General features: G+C 42.8%; 1 protein-coding gene across 1 annotated transcript in view; it reads right to left on the reverse strand.

Moving 5' to 3' along the window:
* atf2 (activating transcription factor 2) overlaps positions 1-23,508 on the reverse strand; it is a 158,543-nt gene that overhangs the window by 72,344 nt on the left and 62,691 nt on the right. Inside the window, exon 5 of the mRNA XM_070875749.1 lies at positions 20,554-20,682. Coding sequence (XP_070731850.1) covers positions 20,554-20,682 — 129 coding nt within the window. The remainder of the gene's footprint in view (positions 1-20,553; positions 20,683-23,508) is intronic.

Here is a 23,508-nt window from a genome sequence, read left to right on the forward strand (position 1 = left end):
GGAAGGTAGTGTAAATACAAACCAGTTTGCTACGTCGTAAAGGAGGTAACGACCGGTTGAAGTGAGAAAGCTCTGCTTTGGGCCTCATAGTTGAAAGGGTAGAGGCTAGGCCTTGTATTAATGGTATCCGAGAGGATATGGACGAGAGAGATAAGGCAAATTCCATGGAAAGAAACTGAGTCATCATCAAAGGCAGTCCCTCGGAGTTGAGGATGACTTGCTTCCACTCTAAAAGTGAGTTCTCAGGTGACTGAGGAGTGCAATGCGGGATCTACAATCTCTGTCACAGGTGGGGCAGACAGTGGTTGAAGGAAAGGGTGGTCGGGGAGCCTGGGTTGATGCACGCTCCTTCTGCTGTCCACGTTTGGTTTCTGCTTGTTCTCGGCGATGGGACTCGAGGTGCTCAGCGCCCTTCCGGATGCTCTTCCTCCACTTTGGGCGGTCGTGGGCCAGGGATTCCCAGGAGTCGGTGGGGATGTTGCAGTTTGTCAAGGAGGTTTAGAGAGTGTCCTTGAAGCGCTTCCTCAGCCCACCTGGGGCTCGCCTGCCATGTCGAAGCTTCATGTAGAGTGTTTGATTTGGGAGTCTCGTGTCGGGCATGCAGACGATGTGGCCCGCCGAATGAAACTGATCGAACTTGGTCAATGCTTCGATGCTGGGGATGCTGAGCGAGAACACTGACGTTGGTGCATCTGTCCTGCCAATGGATTTGCAGGATCTTGCGGAGGCAGCGCTGGTGGTACTTCTCCAGTGTTTTGAGATGTCTGCTGTATATATAGTTCACATCTCTGAGCCATATAGGAGGGTGGGTTTCACTACTTCCCTTTAGACCATGAGCTTGGTGCCAGATGTGAGGTCCTGGTCTTCAAACACTCTCTTCCTCAGGCGACCGAAGACTGCGCTGGCGCACTGAAGACAATGTTGGACCTCATCGTCAATGTCTGCTCTTACTGACAGTAGGCTCCCGAGGTATGGAAAATGATCCACGTTGTCCAAGGCCTCGCCATGGACTTTGATAAATGGGGGGCTGTGCTGGTGTGCTGTGTGGCGGGATCAGGTTAGTCGAGGACCTTTGTCTTACGGATGTTTAGCGTAAGGCCCATGCTCTCGTACGCCTCGGTGAAGGTGTTAACGATGGCTTGGAGTTCAGCTTCCGAGTGTGCACAGGAGCAAGCGTTGTCTGCGTACTGTAGTTCAATGACAAGAGGATGGATGGCCTTGGATTTGGCCTGGAGGCAGCGGAGGTTGAATAGATTCCCATCTGTTCTATAATTTAGCTCCAATCCGGCTGGGAGCTTGCTGTAGGTGAGATATAGCAATGCAGCAAGGAAGATCGAAAAGAGCGTTGGTGCGATGACGCAATCTTGCTTGACCCCGGTCCAGACGTGGATTGGGTCTGTGGTGCATCCATTGGTTAGGATCACGACTTCCATGTCATCGTGGAGCAGACGGAGGATGGTGACAAACTTTTGAGGGCAGCCGAAGTGGAGGAGGACACTCCATAATCCCTCACGATTGACAGTGTCAAAAACTCTAAGTAAAAACAGAAAAGATATGTGGACAGATCATGAGACATCTTTAGGGCAGGCTTTTGATTCGAGAGTTGAGACAAAGAACTCAAAGTCCCATTGGGTATTGAGATTTTAGGGGAACCTCTATAGATCAAAAGTTCTTGGTCAGTACCCCGTTTCAGGTACACAGCTAAAAGCAGAATAAAAGTGACCTCCTGAAAGTTTGTACTCAGACGGAGAAAGAGAGAGCGGAGGCTCTAGATGAAAGGAAGAGAAGCCACTCAGAGAATTGCTCACATGTGTCAACTGTCTGTCCCGAACGGAATATAAACTAAATGGGGTTAGGCTATGGGACACAACATAGAAGAGGGACCTGGGGTGTTGATAAATAGCTCAACAAAGCTGACAGTACAGTGTATAGCAGCTAACCAGATCTTGGGATGTATAGCCGAAAGGATAGAACACAAATCCCAGGAAGTAATAGAGGCTGCACTACGGCAAGGATATCCAGGCATTGGAGGCAATGTCAAAAAGAGCAACCAAACTGATATGTAGATTAAGGCATCTGAACTATGAAGAGAGCTTGAAGAGCCGAGGATTGTTTATTCTGGAGAGAAAGCTTATGGGAGATATTATTCAAGTATTCAAGATACGTAAAAAACGTAAATTGAATTCCAATATGTTGGAGATTGCCATGAACTCTGAAAGCAGAGATGGGCTTGAGTTGAAGAGGGAGGGTGCACAGACCATTTAGATGTAACTACTTTAATTCAGACAGTGGTAAATGTGTGGAATGTACTGCCCAGGGAGGCAGTGGAGACAGACAGTGTGAAAAAAACTTAAGGAAGAATGGATAGATATTTGACGAAGTGGGCAATTGAACAGAGTTAGTTTTTGGGAATAGCCGGATGGATTACAGTCTTTTACTGATACTTTAGGTTTTTATATAGAGAAGAAATGTATTGAATAAGGACGCGACTGCTTCCAATGAAATAAAGTAGTTGCACATGCGCAGTTCCATTGGTTTTTTAGATTGTTCTCATCGAATTGGTGAGGAGGGAAGGGAGTGGGGAAGAGAGATCATTGCTGCCGAACTGAAGAAAATAAAAATTAAAAGTTTGATCGCTGCTGCTGAACTGAGTCGGGTCAGGAGAAGAAAATAAAAATTAAAAGTTGAATTAACATTTATGCGCTGCCGAACTGAACCGAGAAAGGTAATATTTATGCATCGGGGAAAAATGATCTGCTGCCGAACTGAAGAAAATAAAAATTTAAAGTTGAATTGGTTTTTAACATTTATGCACAGAATTCTTATACGCAGCTTCCAGTTTGTTGGCAGCAGTCACTCCGACTGAATAAACATAGTGATTCAAGCTGTATAATCTGCAAGCTGCCGAATTATAAGTGGGCTGTGCGAGCAGAGCATAGGTTAAATATTTCTGGTATTTAGCACAGCATGAGTTAATGGCCCAGAAATTGCTGGAAAAATAATGTTGCGTTCACGGCACCTGCAAAATAGTGGAGAACCAAGCGAGAATGAGGAACTGAGAGAAAATAGTATTAGCAAAAAAACAGTACTGGAGCAATTAATGCGACTGAAAGCTGATAAATCCCCTGGACTTGATGGCCTACATCCTAGAGTTTTGAAAGAGGTGGCTATCGAGATAGTGGATGTATTAGTTGTTGTAATGGATTTGCTTCATGGGTTCTTTGCTTAGGAATTCATAGCAATACATTGCTATTAGGAACTAGTTGGTTTCTTAACAAAGGTTTAGCAATCATACTACACATTACGAGTTCATCCATCATCATAGGCAGTCCCTCAAAATCAAGAAAAACTTGCTTCCACTCTAAAAATGAGTTCTTAGGTGACTGAACAGTCCAATATGGGAATTACAGTCTCTGTCACAGGTGGGACAGACAGTCGTTGAAGGAATGGGTGGGTGCGACTGGTTTGCCGCACGCTCCTTCCGCTTGGTTTCTGCATGCACTCGGTAATGAGACTCAAGGAGCTCAGTGCCCTCCCGGATGCACTTCCTTCACTTAGGGCGGTCTTTGGCCAGGGACTTCCAGGTGTTAGTGGGGATGTTGCATTTTATCAAGGAGGCATTGAGAGTGTCCTTGAAACGTTTCCTCGGCCCACCTTGGGCTCGCTTGCTGTGTAGGAGTTCCGAGTGGAGCGCTTGCTTTGGGATTCTTCTGTCAGGCATGCGAACAATGTGGCCCGCCCAGCGGAGTTAGTCAAGTGTGGTCAGTGCTTCGATGCTGGGGATGTTGGCCTGGTCGAGGACGCTAATGTTGGTGTGTCTGTCCTCCCAGGGGATTTGCAGGATCTTGCGGAGACATTGTTGGTGGTATTTCTCCAGCGATTTGAGGTGTCTATTGTATATGGTCCACATCTCTGAGCCATACAGGAGGATGGGTATCACTACAGCCCTGTAGACCATGAGCTTGGTGGCAGATTTGAGGGCCTGATCTTCGAACACTCTTTTCCTCAGGCAGCCGAAGGCTGCGCTGGCACACTGGAGGCGGTGTTGAATCTGTTCATTCACTAAACTCACAACTGCATACCTCATTGTTGATGACCTAGACCCAACTGACTGGGGTTTTATTGAGCCTTGTGAACATCACGTGACTGGCTAAACCACTGACAAGGTAACAACTCTAAAAACTTGTGAGCATACACACAGGTACATACATTACAGTTGTCATCTTCCAAAATTCCATAGATTCCAGAAAGGTTCCAACGGATTAGACGGTAGCAAACGTAACCCTGCTATTTAAGAAAGGAGGGAGAGAGAAAACGGTGAACTACAGACCAGTTAGCCTAACATCAGTAGTAGGGAAAATGCTAGAATCTATTAAGGATGTGGTAACAGGGCACTTCGAAAATAATAATAAAATTGGGCAGAGTCAACACGGATTTATGAAAGGGAAATCATGTTTGACAAATCTATTAGGGTTTTTTGAGGTTGTAACTAGCAGAATAAATAAGGGGGAACCAGTGGATGTGATATATTTGGATTTTCAGAAGGCATTCGATAAGGTGTCACACAAGAGGTTATTAAACAAAATTAGGGCGCATTGGATTGGGAGAAATAACTAGCATAGATTGGTTAACAGACAGAAAACAGAGAGTAGGAATAAACAGGTCATTTTCGGGGTGGCAGACTGTAACTAGTGGGGTACCGCAAGGATCAGTGCTTGGGCCTCAGCTATTCACAATCTACATCAATGATTTGGGTGAGGGGACCAAATGTAATATATCCAAGATTGCTGATGATACCAAGTTTGGTGGACGTGTAAGTTGTGAGGAGGATGCAAAGAGACTTCAAGGGGATATAGACGGGCTAAGTGAGTGGGCAAGAACATGGCAAATGGAATATAGGGCTCAAGTTTTGGACCCCCGCTAGAACGGCGCATATCGGAGAGGCCCACCTAATTTGTAGAACTGAAAAAAACACCAAATACTTACCTCGGGATTTTCCGATATCTGTAGGGCCATTTCCAGCTCGGAGCAGGGCAACAGGAGCTGCTGGGGACAGAGCTATAGCCCTGCACCAAAAATAATGCCGACAGCTGCGCGCATGCGCAGTGGAGGCTGCACGCGTGCGCAGTAGCTCCTGGCCTTCCCAGCGCATCCTGTCTCCGGGTGACGACCCTATCCCTGGCCGAAGAGACATCGCTCTAACCCGGGCCAAGTGGCCTGACAGTACTTATTTCTTCTGCGGCGGCCCGCCTGGCATCTCGCTGGGGGTGGGCCCCGCACGAAGTCCTCGGCGTCAGCGGCAGGGCCCGCCTGAAGTTCTGGGCGGCAGTCCGTTGTCTGTTGGGGGCAGGCCCCGCCCAAGTGCTGGTCACCGGCGGGCCCCGCCCAAAATGCTGGTCGGCAGCGGGGCCCGCCCGAAGTGCTGGTTGGCGGCAGGGCTCGCCCGAAGTGCTGGTCGGCGGCGGGGTCCGCCCGACTGGCATCTCCTGGGGAGGCCCCCGTCCTAGCACGCTGTTGGAAGGCTCCTGGTGCTGCAGTAGGTAGAAACTTAATTTTTTATTTATTGATTTTTTTTATTTTTAATTTTTTATTGTTTTATTTTTTTAATTTTTTTATTGATTTATTGGTTGATTTATTGATTTATTTATCATTTATTATTGATGATCACTTTTTATTTGTAAAAGTGAAGTGTTTAATGCTTGTAAACTTCCCTTCCCACTCCCCTATCTCTCGTTCCCTACGCCTAATTTATAAAGTGTAGACAAGGTTTTTCTGAGCGTACAAAAATCTACTTACTCCATTCTAAGTTAGTTTGGATTAAGTTGCCTAAACTTGCAAAACAGGCGTAAGTGGCTGGTAACGCTCCCTTTTGAAAAAAAAACTGTTCTAAAACGAAACTATTCTAACTCACTAGAACTGGAGCAAACTAAATGCCGAGAATTGCAATTTCTAAGATACTCCATTCTAAACTAGTTGCTCCAAAAAAATAGGAGCAACTTGAGCCGAAACTTGAGCCCATAATATGGGGAAATGTGAAGTTATTTGGTAGGAAAAATAAAAAAGCAGAGTTTTTTTTCAATGGTGGGAGATTGGTAAATGTTGGTGTTCAGAGGGACCTAGGTGTCCTTGTACACGAAACACTGAACGTTAACATGCAGTTACAGCAAGCAATTAAGAAAGCAAATGATATGTTGTTGGCCTTTATTACAAGAGGATTTGAGTATGAATAAAGATGTCTTATTGCAATATAGGGCCCTGGTGAGACCGTACACCTGGAGTATTGTGTACAGTGTTGCTCTCCTTACCGAAGGAAAGATTTACTTGCCATAGAGGGAGTGCAACAAAGGTTCACCAGGCTGATTCCTGGGATGAGGGGATTGTCCTATGAGGAGAGATTAAGTATACTGGGCCTGTATTTTCTAGAGTTTAGAAGAATGAGAGGTAATCTCATTGAAACATACAAGATTCTGAGTGGAATTGACAGGGTAGATGCTGAGAGATTTTTCCCCTTGGCTGGTGTGTCTAGAACCAGAGGTCGCAGTCTCAAAATAAAGGGTCGGTCATTTAGGACTGTGATGAGGAGAAATGTCTTCACTCAGAGGGTGTTGAGTCTTTGGAATTCTCTACCCCAGAGGGCTGTGGATGCTCAGTCGTTGAGTATATTCAAGACAGAGATCGAAAGAATTTTGAATATTAAGGGATCAAGGGATATTGGGATAGTGCAGGAAAGTGGAATTGAGGTGGATCAGCCATGATCTTATTGAATGGCGGAGCAGGCTCGAGGGGACGAATGGCCTACTCCTGCTCCTAATTCTTATGTTCTTATTAGTGCATGAAAAAAAACAGCAATTCATGGCGAGTAAGAACATAAGAACATAAGAAATAGGAGCAAGAGTAGGCTATATGGCCCCTCGAGCCTGCTCCACCATTTAATAAGATCATGGATGATCTGATCATGGACTCAGCTCCACTTCCCTGCCCGCTCCCCATTACTCTTTATTCCTTTATCGCTCAAAAGTCAGTCAATCTCCGTCTTAACTATATTCAATGACCCAGCCTCTACAACTCTCTGGGGCAGAGAATTCCACAGATTTACAACCCTCTGAGAGAAGAAATTCCTCCTCATCTGTTTTAAATGGGCAGCTCTTTATTTTGAGACCATGTCCCCTAGTTTTAGTTTCCCCTATGAGTGGAAATATCCTCTCTGCATCCACCTTCTCAAGCCCCCTCATTATCTTATATCTTTTGATCTCTCAGAGATACGTCATGAATTGTGAATTGCCACAATTGCTGGACGACTTGTGTCACCCTGCCATTAGCCTTGTGAAAACAAGAGCTCACCGTCAACCTCCTCGAGTGTCAAGAAATTACTGGATTTGCACTGTAAATATGAATGACTCTCACCACAGCCATTTAGGGCTGGTATTTCATGTCCTAAGGACCCTGTTAATGATGTGATTTATTACACTTGGAGGCCCAGAAAGGGAACAATTGAAACTATGGAGTATCACTCTTGCAGGTAGTAAATTGTTCTTGGAGGTTTTTTTTTAAAATGTAGTATATATTTTTTCTTATTTTTCTCTTAATCCAATCTTTTTTCTCTCTCTTTATTTCTCTTCCTGTGTCTAATTTGGCTCTAATTCACCCAATTTCCTTCTCTGTTCGCTCTGTTGCTTTCTCTATCCTTAAATTTAATTGATTAAGGGTTAGACTATTGGCACAGAAATTTACAAAGTCCCAGATGGCCAACTGGTGTCACTGCTCCATTATCAATTCACATTTCAAGCAATTTGTGGCGCAGAAATAATGTGACCTGAAGGGTGAGGTAAAAAAATCTAATTTACGGTATTCCTACAATTTTTGTGCCATGATTCTACTTCTATAGTGCCATGGAAGCACTTATAGTATTTTTAAAGTTTGTTTCCAGTACAAATGCTTACTTCTAGAAAAGTTGAACAGGACATAATGTGCAAATTGTTATTTAGATATATCGCTGGGTTGTATGTGTGCCTGAGGCCTGTGGTATTTCTCAGGAGATAGTGAATTTATGTCCAGCCCATTTCATGGTATATCAGAAATGTTTCTTTACTAATTTCCTTTTTTCTCATTTACTCTGTCTCTTTTCTTTATTCATTTGTCCACATTTCTATATAGTTCAATTTTCTTCCCCTTCCTTATGGGGGGACTTTTAATCCCCAACAACAGGTGGGCGATTAATTTTTAGAGCAGGAGCGCAACGAGGGTCCAACACATCCACTTCCAGGTTTAACGGAGGCACGTTTGGATGGCGACAAGAAACCTAGTCGCCTAAGTTGGGGATTTCCTAACTAAATGCAGGGAGCTTCTTTTTGGTGCAATTAATGGTCTTAGGCGACGGTATTGAGTATTTTAAAATAGTTTTAACTTGGCTTCAAATTTTTCTTAAGCAGGGCGGGATTCCCGGGGCTCGGAAAACTAACCAGGGAAACAGAGGTGAGTTTAAGCAGCAGTTCAGGTTGGTATTTAAACTTATCTTGTCCCAACTAAATAAAACCTCATTTATTGCAGCTGTTGTCTCAGTTCTCTCTGGCAAATGTTTGGCAGAGAGTGCTTGTATGGATACATCTTTTTTCAACCTTAGAGGATTTCAAATTGACAAGATCAGGATGGGAGGCGTTTTGGGTGTTTGACAGCACTTCAGAAGAATAAGACCATTACCATCCAATGCAGCGACAATGTGCTGTGGTGGGATCAGCACGTGCACAGGAGAGAGGTTTGTAGGTGGAGGAGGACGATGGGGCTTATCACGCAGATGAGGAGAACCTAGAGAAGGAGGAGCAAGAGGAGGAGAAGGATGAAGATAGGGCAACCATCACCAGATCAGCTGCTTAAATTGCTGCCCTAATATCGCAAAGGTTTACCTGGTGTGCAAGGTAACAAATGAAATCCTGCGGTTCGCTCCCACCAACAGCACCAAAACCCCCACTCCGTCCCCTTTACACTAAACAATCCTTCAACCACTCATCCACATATTGCACATCCGCCCAATGGGTCCCGTCATGAATTGACATTCATCATGAAACAAGTGAAAGGGCGAGTCGGCCCTCAGGGACGCAATAATGGGCAAGACATGGGTTCATAGAAATTTACGGCACAGAAGGAGGCCATTCGGCCCATTGGCATAAAAAGATCTATCCAGCCTAATCTCACTTTTCAGCTCTTGGTCCATAGCCCTGTAGGTTATGGCACTTCAAGTGCATTTCCAAGTACTTTTTAAAATGGTAGTTGTGGTAATAAGTAAATGTTATATGGTATTATAAAAAGAAGGAAAATTACAATTTCTTCAACTTGTGCTTCCTACCGCTTCTACATGGTGCATATCATGTGCCTCCAGCAGAGGTAGAGGCAGGATGCTCAGATTCCTGCCCTGTCAGTTAAAATGCTTTTGGTCTATGACCTCTGCGTTTTGGAGTCGTTGAGAGCCCTGCCAAAGTCAGCTCCATCTGCACCTGTGGAGGGCCATAGGTAGATAAGACAACATGTTGGGTACTGGCTGCGGCGGGAGGCAACAAGTGAGAAGTGAGAGCGCTTTGAGTAGAGCTCCATGTCCCCTTTCGCCACAATCCCTCTACTGGGCCAGTGCCACATCACTCCTCCCATTCAGCTGCAGACCAGATTGGTGACGATCAGTGGCGCATTGTAAGGCCACAGATAAGGTATCTGTCATCCTATTTAAGGCAGCAGACATGTTGCCATCCTAAGTCTGCACGGCCGTGGTTAGGGTCTGCATGGACTAATTTAAGAGCATTGCTGAATCTCCATGAAGGCAGACTCTCTCTCCATGGCAGACAGTCTCGCAATTCCCTGCGCCGCCCATCCACTATTGATCAAGTTGGACTCAACCATCCTCTCCACTATTGTGGAGAGTGTGTATGGCAACTGGCTAAATTGTTAATGCACCTCTAGCATTCTCCTTCTCAACGATAGCCCCCGAGGTTCAGCAACTGTATCCACCTGAGCAGAGCTTGGAGAGGATTGTGCCCCACACCCCCACACCCCCACAGCAAACTCTCCACAGCTGCCCCTGCCACCAGTGTCTTGCTCGTGCTCGCTTGTGAGGTGTGAATCACCAGGTGAAAACCCAACTAAATAAATCGACCCACTGAAGTGCGTGTATCTGCACAGGTGCATGGCTGTGCATCTGTGACGGTGCACCCTCAGAAATCGTCCTCATGAAGGTCCTGCACACTTGCTGTATGCATGAAGGAACTGGAAGACAAAAGAATGGGATATGAATTAGTCGCAGTAAAGTCATAATTTTGACAATCAACCATACTCAGTCTCATCAGTCAGTCATTGATGAAATAAAGTCAGCATATTTGTAATTCTGTCACCAGCTGGCTGCGATCTCCGATTTAGAGGGACACAGATGTGCTACTTATCTCTACGACATCCTCCTCTGCATCTGTGAGCTGGACTCGTTGTGGCAGCCCACCTCCAAATTCTGTCCCTTTCCCTTGCGTTCTACGCTCTCTTCTACAAGGGACGAAAATACAGACCTGTGAGTGAGTGATAGTGATGTTTTCACTCGATGGATGCAGTACATTCAGTAAGGGCGACTATGAGACACATGGATCATCTTGCATAAGGATTGGGGTGAGTGACAATGGTGGATGAATAAATGGGGAAGTGATGAAGTGTATACAAAGTGAAGGCTTGGTTTTGCTGAAAGTTGAGTGGGTGTGCGGAGTGATGTGATGGAGAACGCTTAACAAGACAGAGTGAAAGAGTGGGGGGGGGGGCTTAAAGCCCAGGTTGTAGTTGAATCAGCAAATGTATGCACTTTTCCTGACCTGGTTAGTAAACTGCTTCATACATTGCCTCCATGACCTGGGCACAAAGCTTCTGCTGCTAACCTCGCCAGCTACCTCCAACCACGCCTTCTTGGTGACAGCAGCAGGTTTCTTCCTCCCACTGCTGGGGAAAAGTACGTTCCTTCTCCTCCCAACTGCACCCAACAGTAATTCCAGCGACGTGTCACTAAATCTGGGCTCCTCCCTAACCCTAGGTCCACCATCCATCCTGAACACCTCCAATTTCCATTTGTGGACTGTCCCTTTAAATACAGCCGAAATTGCGTTATGCGGGTGCACATCACGTCCGGTATGCAGCTTGGGAGATGCAAATCCTGGAAATCAAAATTAATTGGTACAATTGAGTTGAGATTGCAGTTTCCCCCACACAATTCCACCCCCCCTGCACAGAAGCTGCCTTCAGATTAATATTGGCGCCCATGTTTCTGTTGCTCTGAAGATTTTCAAATTGAGATTGGTAAAGAAGTACCAGTTTAGCTCAGGGGCAAGCAAGATATTGAGAAAGCGTATCAGCAGATTTAACCTAAACAAGCAGCCAGGGAGAGATATGGAATCAAGGACAAGCAGGTGGAGTTTCTGGCAAGAACCAAAAGGATAGATTTGTCTTGCCAATGTTTAGCGTTTAGCTTATCCATGTCTTGATGTCAGATACGCAGTTGGACTCACAATAAGTCATAGATTTGAGCATGATGGTGGAAAGATGTTTGTGAATAACACTGTGGAGAGGCAGCATAATAATGAGGAATAGGAGAGGCCATGGTAATCTTCCAGCCACAGGAACAGATGTCATTGCAGGAGATGTGCTGCTTATATTAGAACAGATAGGAATGGAACCATGAAAGTCCAGTGCTGTAGAGGTGGAGATGGTTAGAATGGTTTATTGTTTTTAAGGCTATGGACAGAGGGAGGAGGGAAAAGTAGGCTAACTTATCACAGTCATAATCACACTGGGAGTCATTGGTAACTTTTTGGTAATTTTTTGACAAGGGCAGTTTTGGCATTGGTTGAAAGAAATACAAACTGAATGTTTTGTTACTTCGGTGGAGAGATAGCCAAGTCAGTAAATTGCTCAATCCTCTTGCCCACCCATCTTTCTTCTACAAGAACCCCAAACTCAGAGCCCATTATCCACAAAGGCCCAGAATTTGGGATCCTGATGACGGCGAACTGGCAGCCTTTGAAACTGACTGCAACTTCAGGATTTAGTGTATGCGCAGCCTAATGCGGAAATCGAAGTTGCGGTCTGTCATTCACTGCTCCTCCACAGGCTGCGCTGTGAACCTCCCCCATCCTCCACCCCACCCTCAGAGCCGGCAATCAGCGAAATCTCTCAAATCATGCAAACTGATGAAAACTTCGACTCTTCCACAGTAATTACACTGTTAAATTTCCCACTAAAAGTTAGATCCAAAGGGATTAGGTGTAACTGGGGTTTTAAAAGCATATTGACTGCTAAACAAAGGTAATGGCATGGAAAAACTAATTTTAATTTTGTGTCGTATCAAATTCATCCATTATAATACAAATAAAAATTAAGAAACTTTACATTTTTTTTATATTAAAATAAAAAGTTTGTTCATCTTTATTTCAGGTTTGCTTTTTCCCCATGCGAGAGCCCCAATCTTTGTTTTGTTTGCTCTAATATTTTTTTTAAAAGCTGGAATGTTTAGAGCTTACTCACTTCATGGTTCACTGTCTGTGAGAATTCTGTGTTTTGATTGGTTGCTTAGACAGGTTGGTGATATCACAACTGCTCACAGTATGGAATTCCCACTATACTACACTGATTTGAACTACATGTCGGAAAACCCGAACTTCTCGACACAGAGATCGCGAGATCTTTGTGAGAAGCTTACCTCGGGGCCAGTGGTAAACACCTTTGCTTTTCCACTGACCGCAAATTCCAGGCCAATGTTGCACACGTGACTGGAATACCTGCATGATTATGAGGGGAGTAGCTTTTAGAAAGTTGATGCCTGCCCTCAATTTTTTATACAAGGAACGTAAAAACTACTGTACCTTCACTGCAACATTTTACATCAATCAAAAGTGTGATTTGTTAAAATACTGTTAATTTTATGCTCATTAAGGTGAAGATACCTTACACCAGCATCAATCATTCTCAGGCCAGATATTACGTGGTTGATGCAGAGTAAAATTCCCTGAATTCTTCCCCAAGCTCAGAAGAGCAATCCTTACTGTACCAGTGTTTAAAGTTTCCCATTTCCAAAAACAGCCCAAGTGAGATTAATATGAGTTAATGCTGCATTGAGGACAGTTCTTTGTTGTGGATGCAGGCAGACTAGAATTGGATTGAGGCTGCTTAAACATATTGTAGGATCCTTAAAGCCAACAGATACTTACATCACATCAGTTTTGGCTAGATTTGAATCCAAGTTGCAGGATCAAACATCAGTGTCTAAGGTACTTCTGTACCCAATTGCCCATAGCAGTGGAATTTTTCTTGCCTGTGCAATTCTTCCCCAGATAGTGCCCCTTGTATTAAAATTTCAAATGAAGAGTTAGTAATCATCTGTCGAACCAGAGTTAGAATGGTCACAAGAATGCGACAATTTGCCCTTTGGTACAGCAGTACAAACTCTCTGGACATTTTGTTCTCTTAGTAATCAATATTTGTTCTTACAGTTGCTCCTACAAGCTCTAATGACACCAAGTATATAAAACACATTTCAGAGTGAGGGAAAAAAAATTGTAAAAAATGTTCTTATAATTTTTTGTATGCACACTCCCTCGTTCTTTAGTTTATTTAGTTTAATTTACCATCTTTTCCCTTTGCGTAACACAAGATCATAAGAAAGCATGGAACAAGAGATCCATTTTGTCCTCGAAACCCATTTGTTCCAAAAAGTCTTTTCTGTATTGTCATCAATGTTTCCAAATTTTTCAACTTTCTGAGAAAGATAAATTATTAATAGTGAGCCTTCGAAAAGGCAAAACTATTTCTGTCACTTTCATATCTCGATATTTACTTTTATCCTATCTTTGCTTCTCTCCAACTATCCTGGTTCAGTACTTCTCCATCTCTCAAACTTCTTGTTTTTGCAATTCCCACAACACTGATTATACCCTTTAGCACACAAGTTCAAATTATCTTTCTGGTCAGTCATGTAAGACACAAACTCCATAAACTTTGTTGGTTAAGTTGATTGATGACAATTCCTATGCTACAAATTGCTATAGATATTCAGAGAAATGCACTCAAACATTTCATGCTTACAGCAGCAGGCAGTTCTGTGCTTTTAAAACAATAATGTTAAAGCCTTTTGTGTTTTAAACACAAATGAGTTTAGCCTTGATCATGCTTCTAATCAGATATGCTGAAGTGGGGAATGAATCGGCTGTTCCTTTGAAAGCTCCAGTATAGCTTTTTTATGTTTTGGAATAATGACACTCAGTTATAAGCACATGCATCTTCAAAAGGATCTAATATAAGACAGGAAGATAAAAAGAAAATAATTGTAAATGAGAGAAAACTGCAAAAATAACTAATTCTATAGTTCTGCTGAAAGAATGTCAGTTTTGCAAAAGAGCTATGCCCAAACGCTAACCTAGCTTTTTATTTTCAGGTAGCACTTTCTGTTTTTAAATTTAAAAAATAGCAGGAAATCATTTTTAATGGTGAAAATACCATAAAACCTTAAAATCAAAAGTCGACTTTTGCTCGAACTGTTTTCTTGGTTACCATCCCATTGTCAGCCTACCCATCTGATTCAGGTCTGCCCCACTATATTGTACTCAGATAAACAGAAATTTTCAATGGAATTGCTGGACACAGTTTTGGGGAAGTCAGAGGGAAAGGAAGAGGAAATAATGGAGAGATGTTTTAAAGAAAGAGTTCAAGATCTCTCAATAAATTCCTCTGGCATAGGTTTTTAGAATGTGCTTTGACACACAATGCATGTAAAAATAGGAAATTCATGGGAGAGGAGAGCTTTTTAAGTTACAAAAATAAAATATTAGGATGAGCACAATGTTCCCTGTAAGCTGCGCTTTGTTCTGGGCGGCCTGATTCTTTTAGTGCATGGTCTCTTTAAATTTCCGTGCATGCGCAGTATTTACAATGGAGAAGCCAGTGACCTTTCCCATTACTGCACAGCAGCGCTTAGAGGGAACATTGGATGAACATAGTAAAGTGACACGTTGGGATCGGGCGTCATGTCTCTCCCCTCTTCTCTACTCATTTCAAGTGCATCTGTGGAGATACCAGCACATTATGTGACATGTACAGTCACATCTTAAAGTTCCTCTAGGGAGGGAAGCAAAAGGTTGTCAATACGCCTCAAATGCCCCCAGCTCCAAAAACAAGAAGGAGACTTGGCTCTCAATTTTGAAATACTATTACAGGGCAGCTGAAACCAAGTGATTGTGACCTTGCTCCTAGTACTCCCAACATAATCTGCAGCTGGGAAAAGAAGCCAGGATCACACTCCCATCCTCCCCTGCACAGCCTACATTCATACACCCTCAGAAGAGACCAATAGAAGGCTAAAAACACGCTACCGTCGCTATAACTCTCTCAGTCTGGGCGGTCTTAAAGATCCCAACATTCTACCAACCCTTTTTCCAATTCAGCACAGTGGGGAGCTCCATGGATAATTCACCTCAGCTGGATGCAGAACTTGACATAAGAAAAGGATCACCAGCTTCAGTCAGCTCCCCTATGAGAGTCAGATTATGCCCTTGCCTCTGTCAGTTGATAAATTTCACCTGACCCAACATGACAAATACTATCTACATCTAGAACCCTATAATACTTTGCAGACCTCAGTGTAAGCCTACTGCCTTGGAAATCTTTCTCCACTCTCTAACAGTCTCTTTTGGATACATCATCATCCTGTGTATCATTCTTACCTTCATGACCATGGACAGAATAGAAAGCCTGAAGGGAGTCTGGAACAAGACTGTAGGCCAACTATTAAAGGAGTAATGACAAGGGGCATGGGGTCACCACCAATGCAGCAAAATGCAACAAGGCCATTTAAAAGCATACATAATATATCCTGCACAAACTCAACAAATTTCATACCTCCATACCAGGTGACTGCTGGAGAAGCTGCACCCAGAGGGGCAACATCATCCATATATTTTGGTCATGTCCCTTCATCAGCAATTACTAGGAACATAGCTGGTCTCACGATTCTAGGGAACCCAGTTTAGTGTTGCCCACTGGAGAGGAAGTGCTCTCAGCACAACGAGAAGACTAGTACATCCCTTATTGTTAGCTGCAAGAAGATGCATTCACCTTGCATCATTTTCAGTGCATGCACACTCATTCTAAGAAGCCTGGATGTGGTAATATATTCCTCTTGCAGGCATCATGACTTCAGAAACTATCCAATCTACACACTCATAAATGGTGTAGGTGACTGCACACCTCTGTATACAATGACATCATAAAATATATCTATGTACTCTTAATTATGCAATGGCTTCATAAAATATATGTGAATGTACATCTATATGTATGACAGCTTCAGAAATTTGAATGTACTTTCTTGGGTACCTAATAAAAATATAAAAAAAGACTAGTTATATTCAGTAATTTTCATTTTAACTGATGATTGCTAAATGTTTCCAATGATTTATGTTGTAATAAATCTCAGTCCTATATATCTTTTTCCTTTGCTGCAGAGATTGATCATTTAACAGTGAAGTTCAGTGCTTAAATTTAATATGACAACTTTCTTACAAAGGAGAAATATTTTATACCACAATAAAAAGGTGAATTTTTCTTATAGGAAAATTGTATGCCTTCCTACTGGAGATTTAAAACTGCATTGTTTCAGAGGGACAGTCCGTGATGGTAGCAACTCAAAGTGTGAAGTAAAATCAGTCATCCTTCAGCTGCATCGGGTTCTCGTTGCTTTAATATTGTGCACTAGCCCAAAAAACAAGATGCCCGATCTCTATGTACTGTTGCAGTGAGGTATCAAATTGAGATCAGACACAATATGAGAGACTCCCTTCCTGCTTTCTCGTACTACAAAGTGGCTGGTTAGAGACTGGGATTGGTAAATGGCTGGGAGTAGGTCAACTATATCCTTTTGGCCAGGATGTGGAGCATGTTTTTAAAAATTCATTTATGGGATGTGGGCATCGTTGGCAAGGCCAGCAATTATTGCCTAACCCTAATTGCCCTCGAGAAGGTGGTGGTGAGCCGCCTTCCTGAACTGTAGAAGTCCGTGTGGTGAAGGTACTCCCACGGTGCTGTTGGGGAGGAAGTCCAAGATTCTGATCCAGCAATGATAAAGGAACGCCGATATATTTCCAAGTCAGGATGGTGTGTGCCTTGGAGTGGGACTTGGAGATGATAGGTGTTTCCACGAGCCTGTTGCCCTTGTCCTTCTACATGGTAGAGGTCATGGGTTTGGGAGGTGCTGTCGAAGAAGCACCTCCCAAACCCACGACTTCCAAAATTCCACAGATTCTAGAACGGTTCCCGTGGATTGGAAGGTAGCAAATGTAACCCCATTATTTAAGAAAGGAGGAAGAGAGAAAACGGGGAATTACAGACCAGTTAACCTGACATTAGTAGTAGGGAAAATGCTAGAATCGTTCATTAAGGACATGGTAACAGGGCACTGAGAAAATAATAATAGGATTGGGCAAAGTCAACATGGATTTATGAAAGGAAAATCATATTTGACAAATCTGAGTTTTTTGAAGTTGTAGCTGGCAGAATAAATAAGAGGGAACCAGTGGATGTGGTGTATTTGGATTTTCAGAAGGCATTCGATAAGGTGCCACACAAGAGGTTATTAAACAAAATTAGGGCTCATGGGATTGGGGGTAATGTACTAGCATGAATTGAGAATTGGTTAGCAGACAGAAAACAGAGTAGGAATAAACGGGTCATTTTCAGATTGGCAGATTGTAACTAGTGGGATACGGCAAGGATCAGTGCTTGGGCTTCAGCTGTTCACAATCTATATCAATGATTTGGATGAGGGGATCAAATGTAATATATCCAAGGTTGCTGGTGATAGCAAGCTTGGTGGGTGTGTAAGTTGTGAGGAGGATGCAAAGAGACTTCAAGGGGATATAGACAGGCTAAGTGAGTGGGCAAAAACATGGCAAATGGAATATAATGTGGAGAAATGTGAAGTTATCCACTTTGGTAGGAAAAATAGAAAATGGCGACAGATTGGGAAATGTTGATGTTCAGAAGGACCTGGGTGTGCTTGTACACGAATCACTAAAAGTTAACATGCAGGTACAGCAAGCAATTAAGAAAGCAAATGTTATGTTGGCTTTTATTACAAGAGAATTTGAGTATAAGAGTAAAGACGTCTACTTGCAATTATATAGGGCCCTGGTGAGTCCACACCTGGAGTATTGCGTACAGTTTTGGTCTCCTTATCTAAGGAAGGATATACTTGCCATCGAGGGAGTGCAACAAAGATTCACCAGACTAATTCCTGGAATGGGGTGGAGGGGGGGTGTCCTATGAGGAGAGATTGAGTAGACTAGGCCAATATTCTCGAGAGTTTAGAAGAATGAGAGGTGGGTGATCTCATTGAAACATAAAAAATTCTTACAGGGCTTGACAGAGTAGATTCAGGAAGGATGTTTCCCCTGGCTGGGGAGTCTAGAAACAGTGGTCACAGTCTCAGAATAAGGGGTCGGCCATTTAGGACTGCTGAGATGAGGAGAAATGTCTTCACTCAGAAGGTGTTGAGTCTTTGGAATTCTCTACCTCAGAGGGCTGTTGAGGCTCAGTCGTTGAATATATTCAAGACAGAGATCAATAGATTTTTGGATAGTAAGAGAATCAATGGCTATGGGGATAGTGCAGGAAAGTGGAGTTGAGGTAGATCAGCCATGATCTTATTGAATGGTAGAGCAGCCTTGAGGGGCCAAATGGTCTACTCCTGCTCCTATATCTTATGTTCTTGTGTTTTTAAGTCTTGGTGATCCCAATAGTGCATCTTGTAGATGGTACACTGTAGCCACGGTGCGCCAGTGGTGGAGGGAGTGAATATTTAAGGTGATGCATGGGGTGCCAAACAAGCAGGTTGCTTTGTCCTGTATGGTGTCAAGCTTCTTGAGTGCTGTTGGAGCTGCACTCATCCAGGTAAGTGGAGATTATTCCATCACACTCCTCACTTGTGCCTTGTTGATGGTGGAAAGCCTTTGGGGAGTCAGGAGGTGAGTCACTCGCCACAGAATATCCAGTCTCTGACCTCCTCTTGTAGCCACAGTAGTTATGTGTCTGGTCCAGTTAAGTTTCTGGTCAATGGTGACAGTCAGGGTGTTGATGGTGGGGGATTCGACGATGGTAATGCCATTGAATGTCAAGGGTCGGTGGTTAAAATCTCTCTTGTTGGAGATGGTCATTGCCTGCCACTTGTGTGGCACAGATCAAAAGATAAAGTAAAATATTCATTAAAAACTATGCTGTTACTGAATTACAAATACATTGTATTGCATAAAAGTTGACCTTTTTAATCATATTTTAACTGTGTGTAAGAGATACTTCTGCAGAAAAGACCGACAAGCTGGTAAATAAAAGTGTTGAAAATACACAGCAGAAAGAACATTTCATTATAGCTCGTTTTCTGAATGAAAAAATCTTGAATATAATCTTAAAAAATTTAAAACATGCCCAAATCAGAAACGAAACACAAACAAAGTTTCACTTTCCATAATGTTGTACTAACCAATCATTTTTCATGCACATTAGTGATCTTGCTGCTACTGGCCCAGCTGTCTGAATTTTGAACCCTGAGAATACTGTCTTTTACAGGAAAATAGAAATTTTATCTGGACAAGAATTCATGCAACTGGAGAGTGACTGATTCTACTTATCTTCTGAGTCGCTTCCCATTACGCATCCTTCTACAGTTAGGAGTGCAAGGTAGTCTGGGATACAGACTCTCAATGGTTGTCATCCATGTATTCTGATCAGCTGTAAAGAGCTCTGGTTCAAAACAACTTTGGAGTTATTTTTCTTCCCTCTCCCTGATCATATTGAATATCTTCTGCTTGGCTCTTCAGCTAATGGCCCTGCTGAGAATGGGCAAAGTTCACCTGAGTCTGAGTGACAGCCTCAAGAGTCTTCAACATGTTCACTGTCTGGTACTGACTAAAATGCTCCTCCTACATCAGCTGCCAAAATATATAACTGGAAATCAAATTTAATACAAATACAGACAATATTAACCAAACTAATCTAAACGACAACTTCCTCTGAACCTGGTTTCTGTCAAAGTTATTTCATCTGACAAATCCTTCCTGGGGCACATTTCCATGTGGTGAACATGTGGTTTGTTCCATAACTACTAATGTCAGCAACATCTTGAAGTACATGATTTTATCCCTAAGGACTTCTTTCATGTGGGTTTTTCCTAATGAAACATTCTAATTTCCAAAGACACATCTGGAAATTAAGTTGCTGTGAAGGACAGTGTCAATGTGTTGCATGTAGTCTTTGAAAAGTTTGTGTTTCATTCTTACAAATATACCCATATCATATAGCAATTTAGTTGCAAAATCATTCACAACATATTTTTCCTCAGCCTTAATAAATCAGTTTTATTTATTCACTCTATAATTCTTCGCCTTATACATGAGAAACATGTCTTATATTTCCTTCAGTTTTCCCTCTATAAATTAATCTTCTCTTTCTTCATAAAGCTTCAAACTGCAACTTAAGAAATTTGATAATTTGGCTTAGTACCTTTTCATCACTGGTGGTCGACTCTGGGTGAGGCAGGGGGCTATTCTGATGAGTTGTTTCCACAGTAGGCATTTCCTCCACTTTAGTCCTAATTGCTGGTAATGCAAGTGGCGACATGTCCAAGGGCATCTATGAAATCAGAACAAATTAATAGACTTCAAGTGGAAAGTAAAATCAATATTAATTTCCAACACTTAATTTTAATGATTTATACAATCTCATTTAATAAATATATAATTAGTATGCCAGAAAACATTCTACTTGAATTATTGTCCTCAGGTAAGAATTTCTTAGCATAATATAAAGATGACCAACTTTTGGATGAGTCCAGTTAATTGTGGCAATAAAACACATTGCTATTGAAAAACATGAAAAAAAAAGCCTTTACAAATTAGTACTGACATGCCTACAAATTTAATGGCACTGCGGCCGATTTACAAGCGAAAAACGTATGTACACGGGTTGCTCAGTAGACGTGCCAGTGAAACTGGCGTCAGGCTCATTGCATATGCAGGTCGGTTTCAGGCCCCTTTGTAAAATTGGACTGTGATTTCCTCCCCCATATTACCCAGATTTTCGTACAGCCCTCAGCCAGCATCTGAGATCTTGCTGCTCCTTTGCAACCAGCGAGCTGCATCTGGAGCAGTGGCACCCGCAGCTCACCAGTCGGTACTTTAAAAAAATTAATTTGCAGGATGGCCAGCATTTATTGCCCATCCCTAATTGTCCTCGAGAAGATAGTGGTCACAACTGAGTGGCTTGCTACATCAGTTCATTGGGTAGTTAAGAGCCAACCACATTGCTGTGGGTCTGGAATCATAGAATCATAAAATGGTTACAGCACAGAAGGAGGCCTGTGCCAGCTCTCTGCAAAAGCACTTCAGCTAGTCCTATTCCCTCACCCTTTCGCCATAGCCCTGCAATTCCTTTCCCCTCAGGTACTTATCCAATTCCCTTTTGAAAGCCACAATAGAATCTGATTCCACCACCCTTTCAGGCAATGCATTCCAGATTCTAATCACTCGCTGCGTAAAAGTTTTTCCTCATGTCGCCTTTGGTTCTTCTGCCAATCATCTTAAGTCTGTGTCCTTTGGTTCTCCACCCTTCTGCCAATGGGAACAGTTTCTCTCTATCTACTCTGTCCAGACACCTTGTGATATTGAACACCTCTATCAAATCTCCTCTCAACTCTAAGGAGAACAACTTCTCCAGTCTATCCACGTAACTAAAGTCCCTCATCCCTGGAACCATTGTCGTAAATCTTTTCTGCACCCTCTCTAAGACTTTCACACCCTTCCAAAAGTGCAGTGCCCAGAATTGGACACAATACTCCAGTTGAACCAGTGTTTTATAAAGGTACATCATAACTTCCTTGCTTTTGTACTTGGCACTTCGGCAGAAGAAAATCAAAGAGCAAGTTATTATTTAAATGGAGAAAAATTGCAAGTGTTGCAGTACAACGGAACCTGGGGCTACCTGTGCGTGAAACACAAAAGGTTAGTATGCAGGTACAGCAAGTGATCAGGAAGGCCAATCGAATCTTGGTCTTTATTGCAAACGGGATGGAGTATAAAAGCAGGGAAGTCTTGTTACAGTTGTACAGGGTATTGGTGAGGCCACACCTGGAATACTACATGCAGTTTTGGTTTCCATATTTACGAAAGGATATACTTGCTTTGGAGGCAGTTCAGAGAAGGTTCACTAGGTTGATTCCGGAGATGAGGGGGTTGACTTATGAGGAAAGGTTGAGTAGGTTGGGCCTCTACTCATTGGAATTCAGAAAAATGTGAGGTGATCTTATCGAAACGTATAAGATTATAACGGGGCTTGACAAGGTGGATGCAGAGAAGATGTTTCCACTGATAGGGGAGACTAGAACTGGAGGGCATAATCTTAGAATAAGGGGCCGCCCATTTAAAACTGAGATGAGGAGAAATTTCTTCTCTGAGGGTTATGGAGCTGTGGAATTCGCTGCCTCAGAGAGCTGTGGAAGCTGGGATATTGAATAAATTTAAGACAGAAATAGACAGTTTCTTAAACGATAAAGGAATAAGGGGTTATGGAGAGCGGGCAGGGAAGTGGTCCTGAGTCCATGATCAGATCAGCCATGATCGTATTAAATGGCAGAGCAGGCTCGAGGGGCCATATGGCCTGCTCCTTCTGCTATTTCTTATGTTCTTATATATTCTATGCCTCTATTTATGAAGCCCAGGATTCCCGTATGCTTTTTAAACCACTTTCTCAACCTGCCCTGCCACCCTCAATGATTTGTATACACATAACCCCAGGTCTCTCGGTTCCAACACACCCTTTAGAATTGTACTCTTTAGTTTATATTGCCTCTCCTCGCTCTTCCTACCAAAATGTATCACTTTGGACTTTTCTGCATTAAATTTAATCTGCCATATTTCCGCCCATTCCATCAGCTTGTTTATGTCTTCTTGAAGTCACTATCACTATCCTCCTCACTGTTTATTATACAGGTACAGCGTCGAAAATCCGGAGTTCCGGAATCCGTACTGTTCTGGAATCTGGACACTGGGACGATCCGTGGAGGGGTCGTCCGGAATCCAGAAAATGTTTCAGTTCAGTTACATTTAGTAGAGACATCAAATGAATTGCACAATTAATATTTTTCCAATTATAGCATTTTGCACGTTAACCCCCTCCCCCCCACGAGAGTTTTGTCCATCCCTTTTCAAAAATTATAAAGCTAAGATATATTTTAGTATCAATGACAAATACATTGTATGCAACTTCAAGGTCGTGCAATAAACACTTTCAGATTTAAACTCAGATTGTTGCTTCAGCATAATCTACAACACTATAAAGAGGTCACAAAACAGCTGTTCTCCAAGATACATTCTCCAAGCATGTGCTACATGATCCACTGTAAAAACATTATAAGAGGACATCTTCTGAAAATTCAGTTGAATCGTATCAATTGTAGCTATG

The sequence above is a fragment of the Pristiophorus japonicus genome, chromosome 3, assembly GCF_044704955.1.
Source record: "Pristiophorus japonicus isolate sPriJap1 chromosome 3, sPriJap1.hap1, whole genome shotgun sequence".
In the NCBI taxonomy this organism is placed as follows: Eukaryota; Metazoa; Chordata; class Chondrichthyes; family Pristiophoridae; genus Pristiophorus; species Pristiophorus japonicus.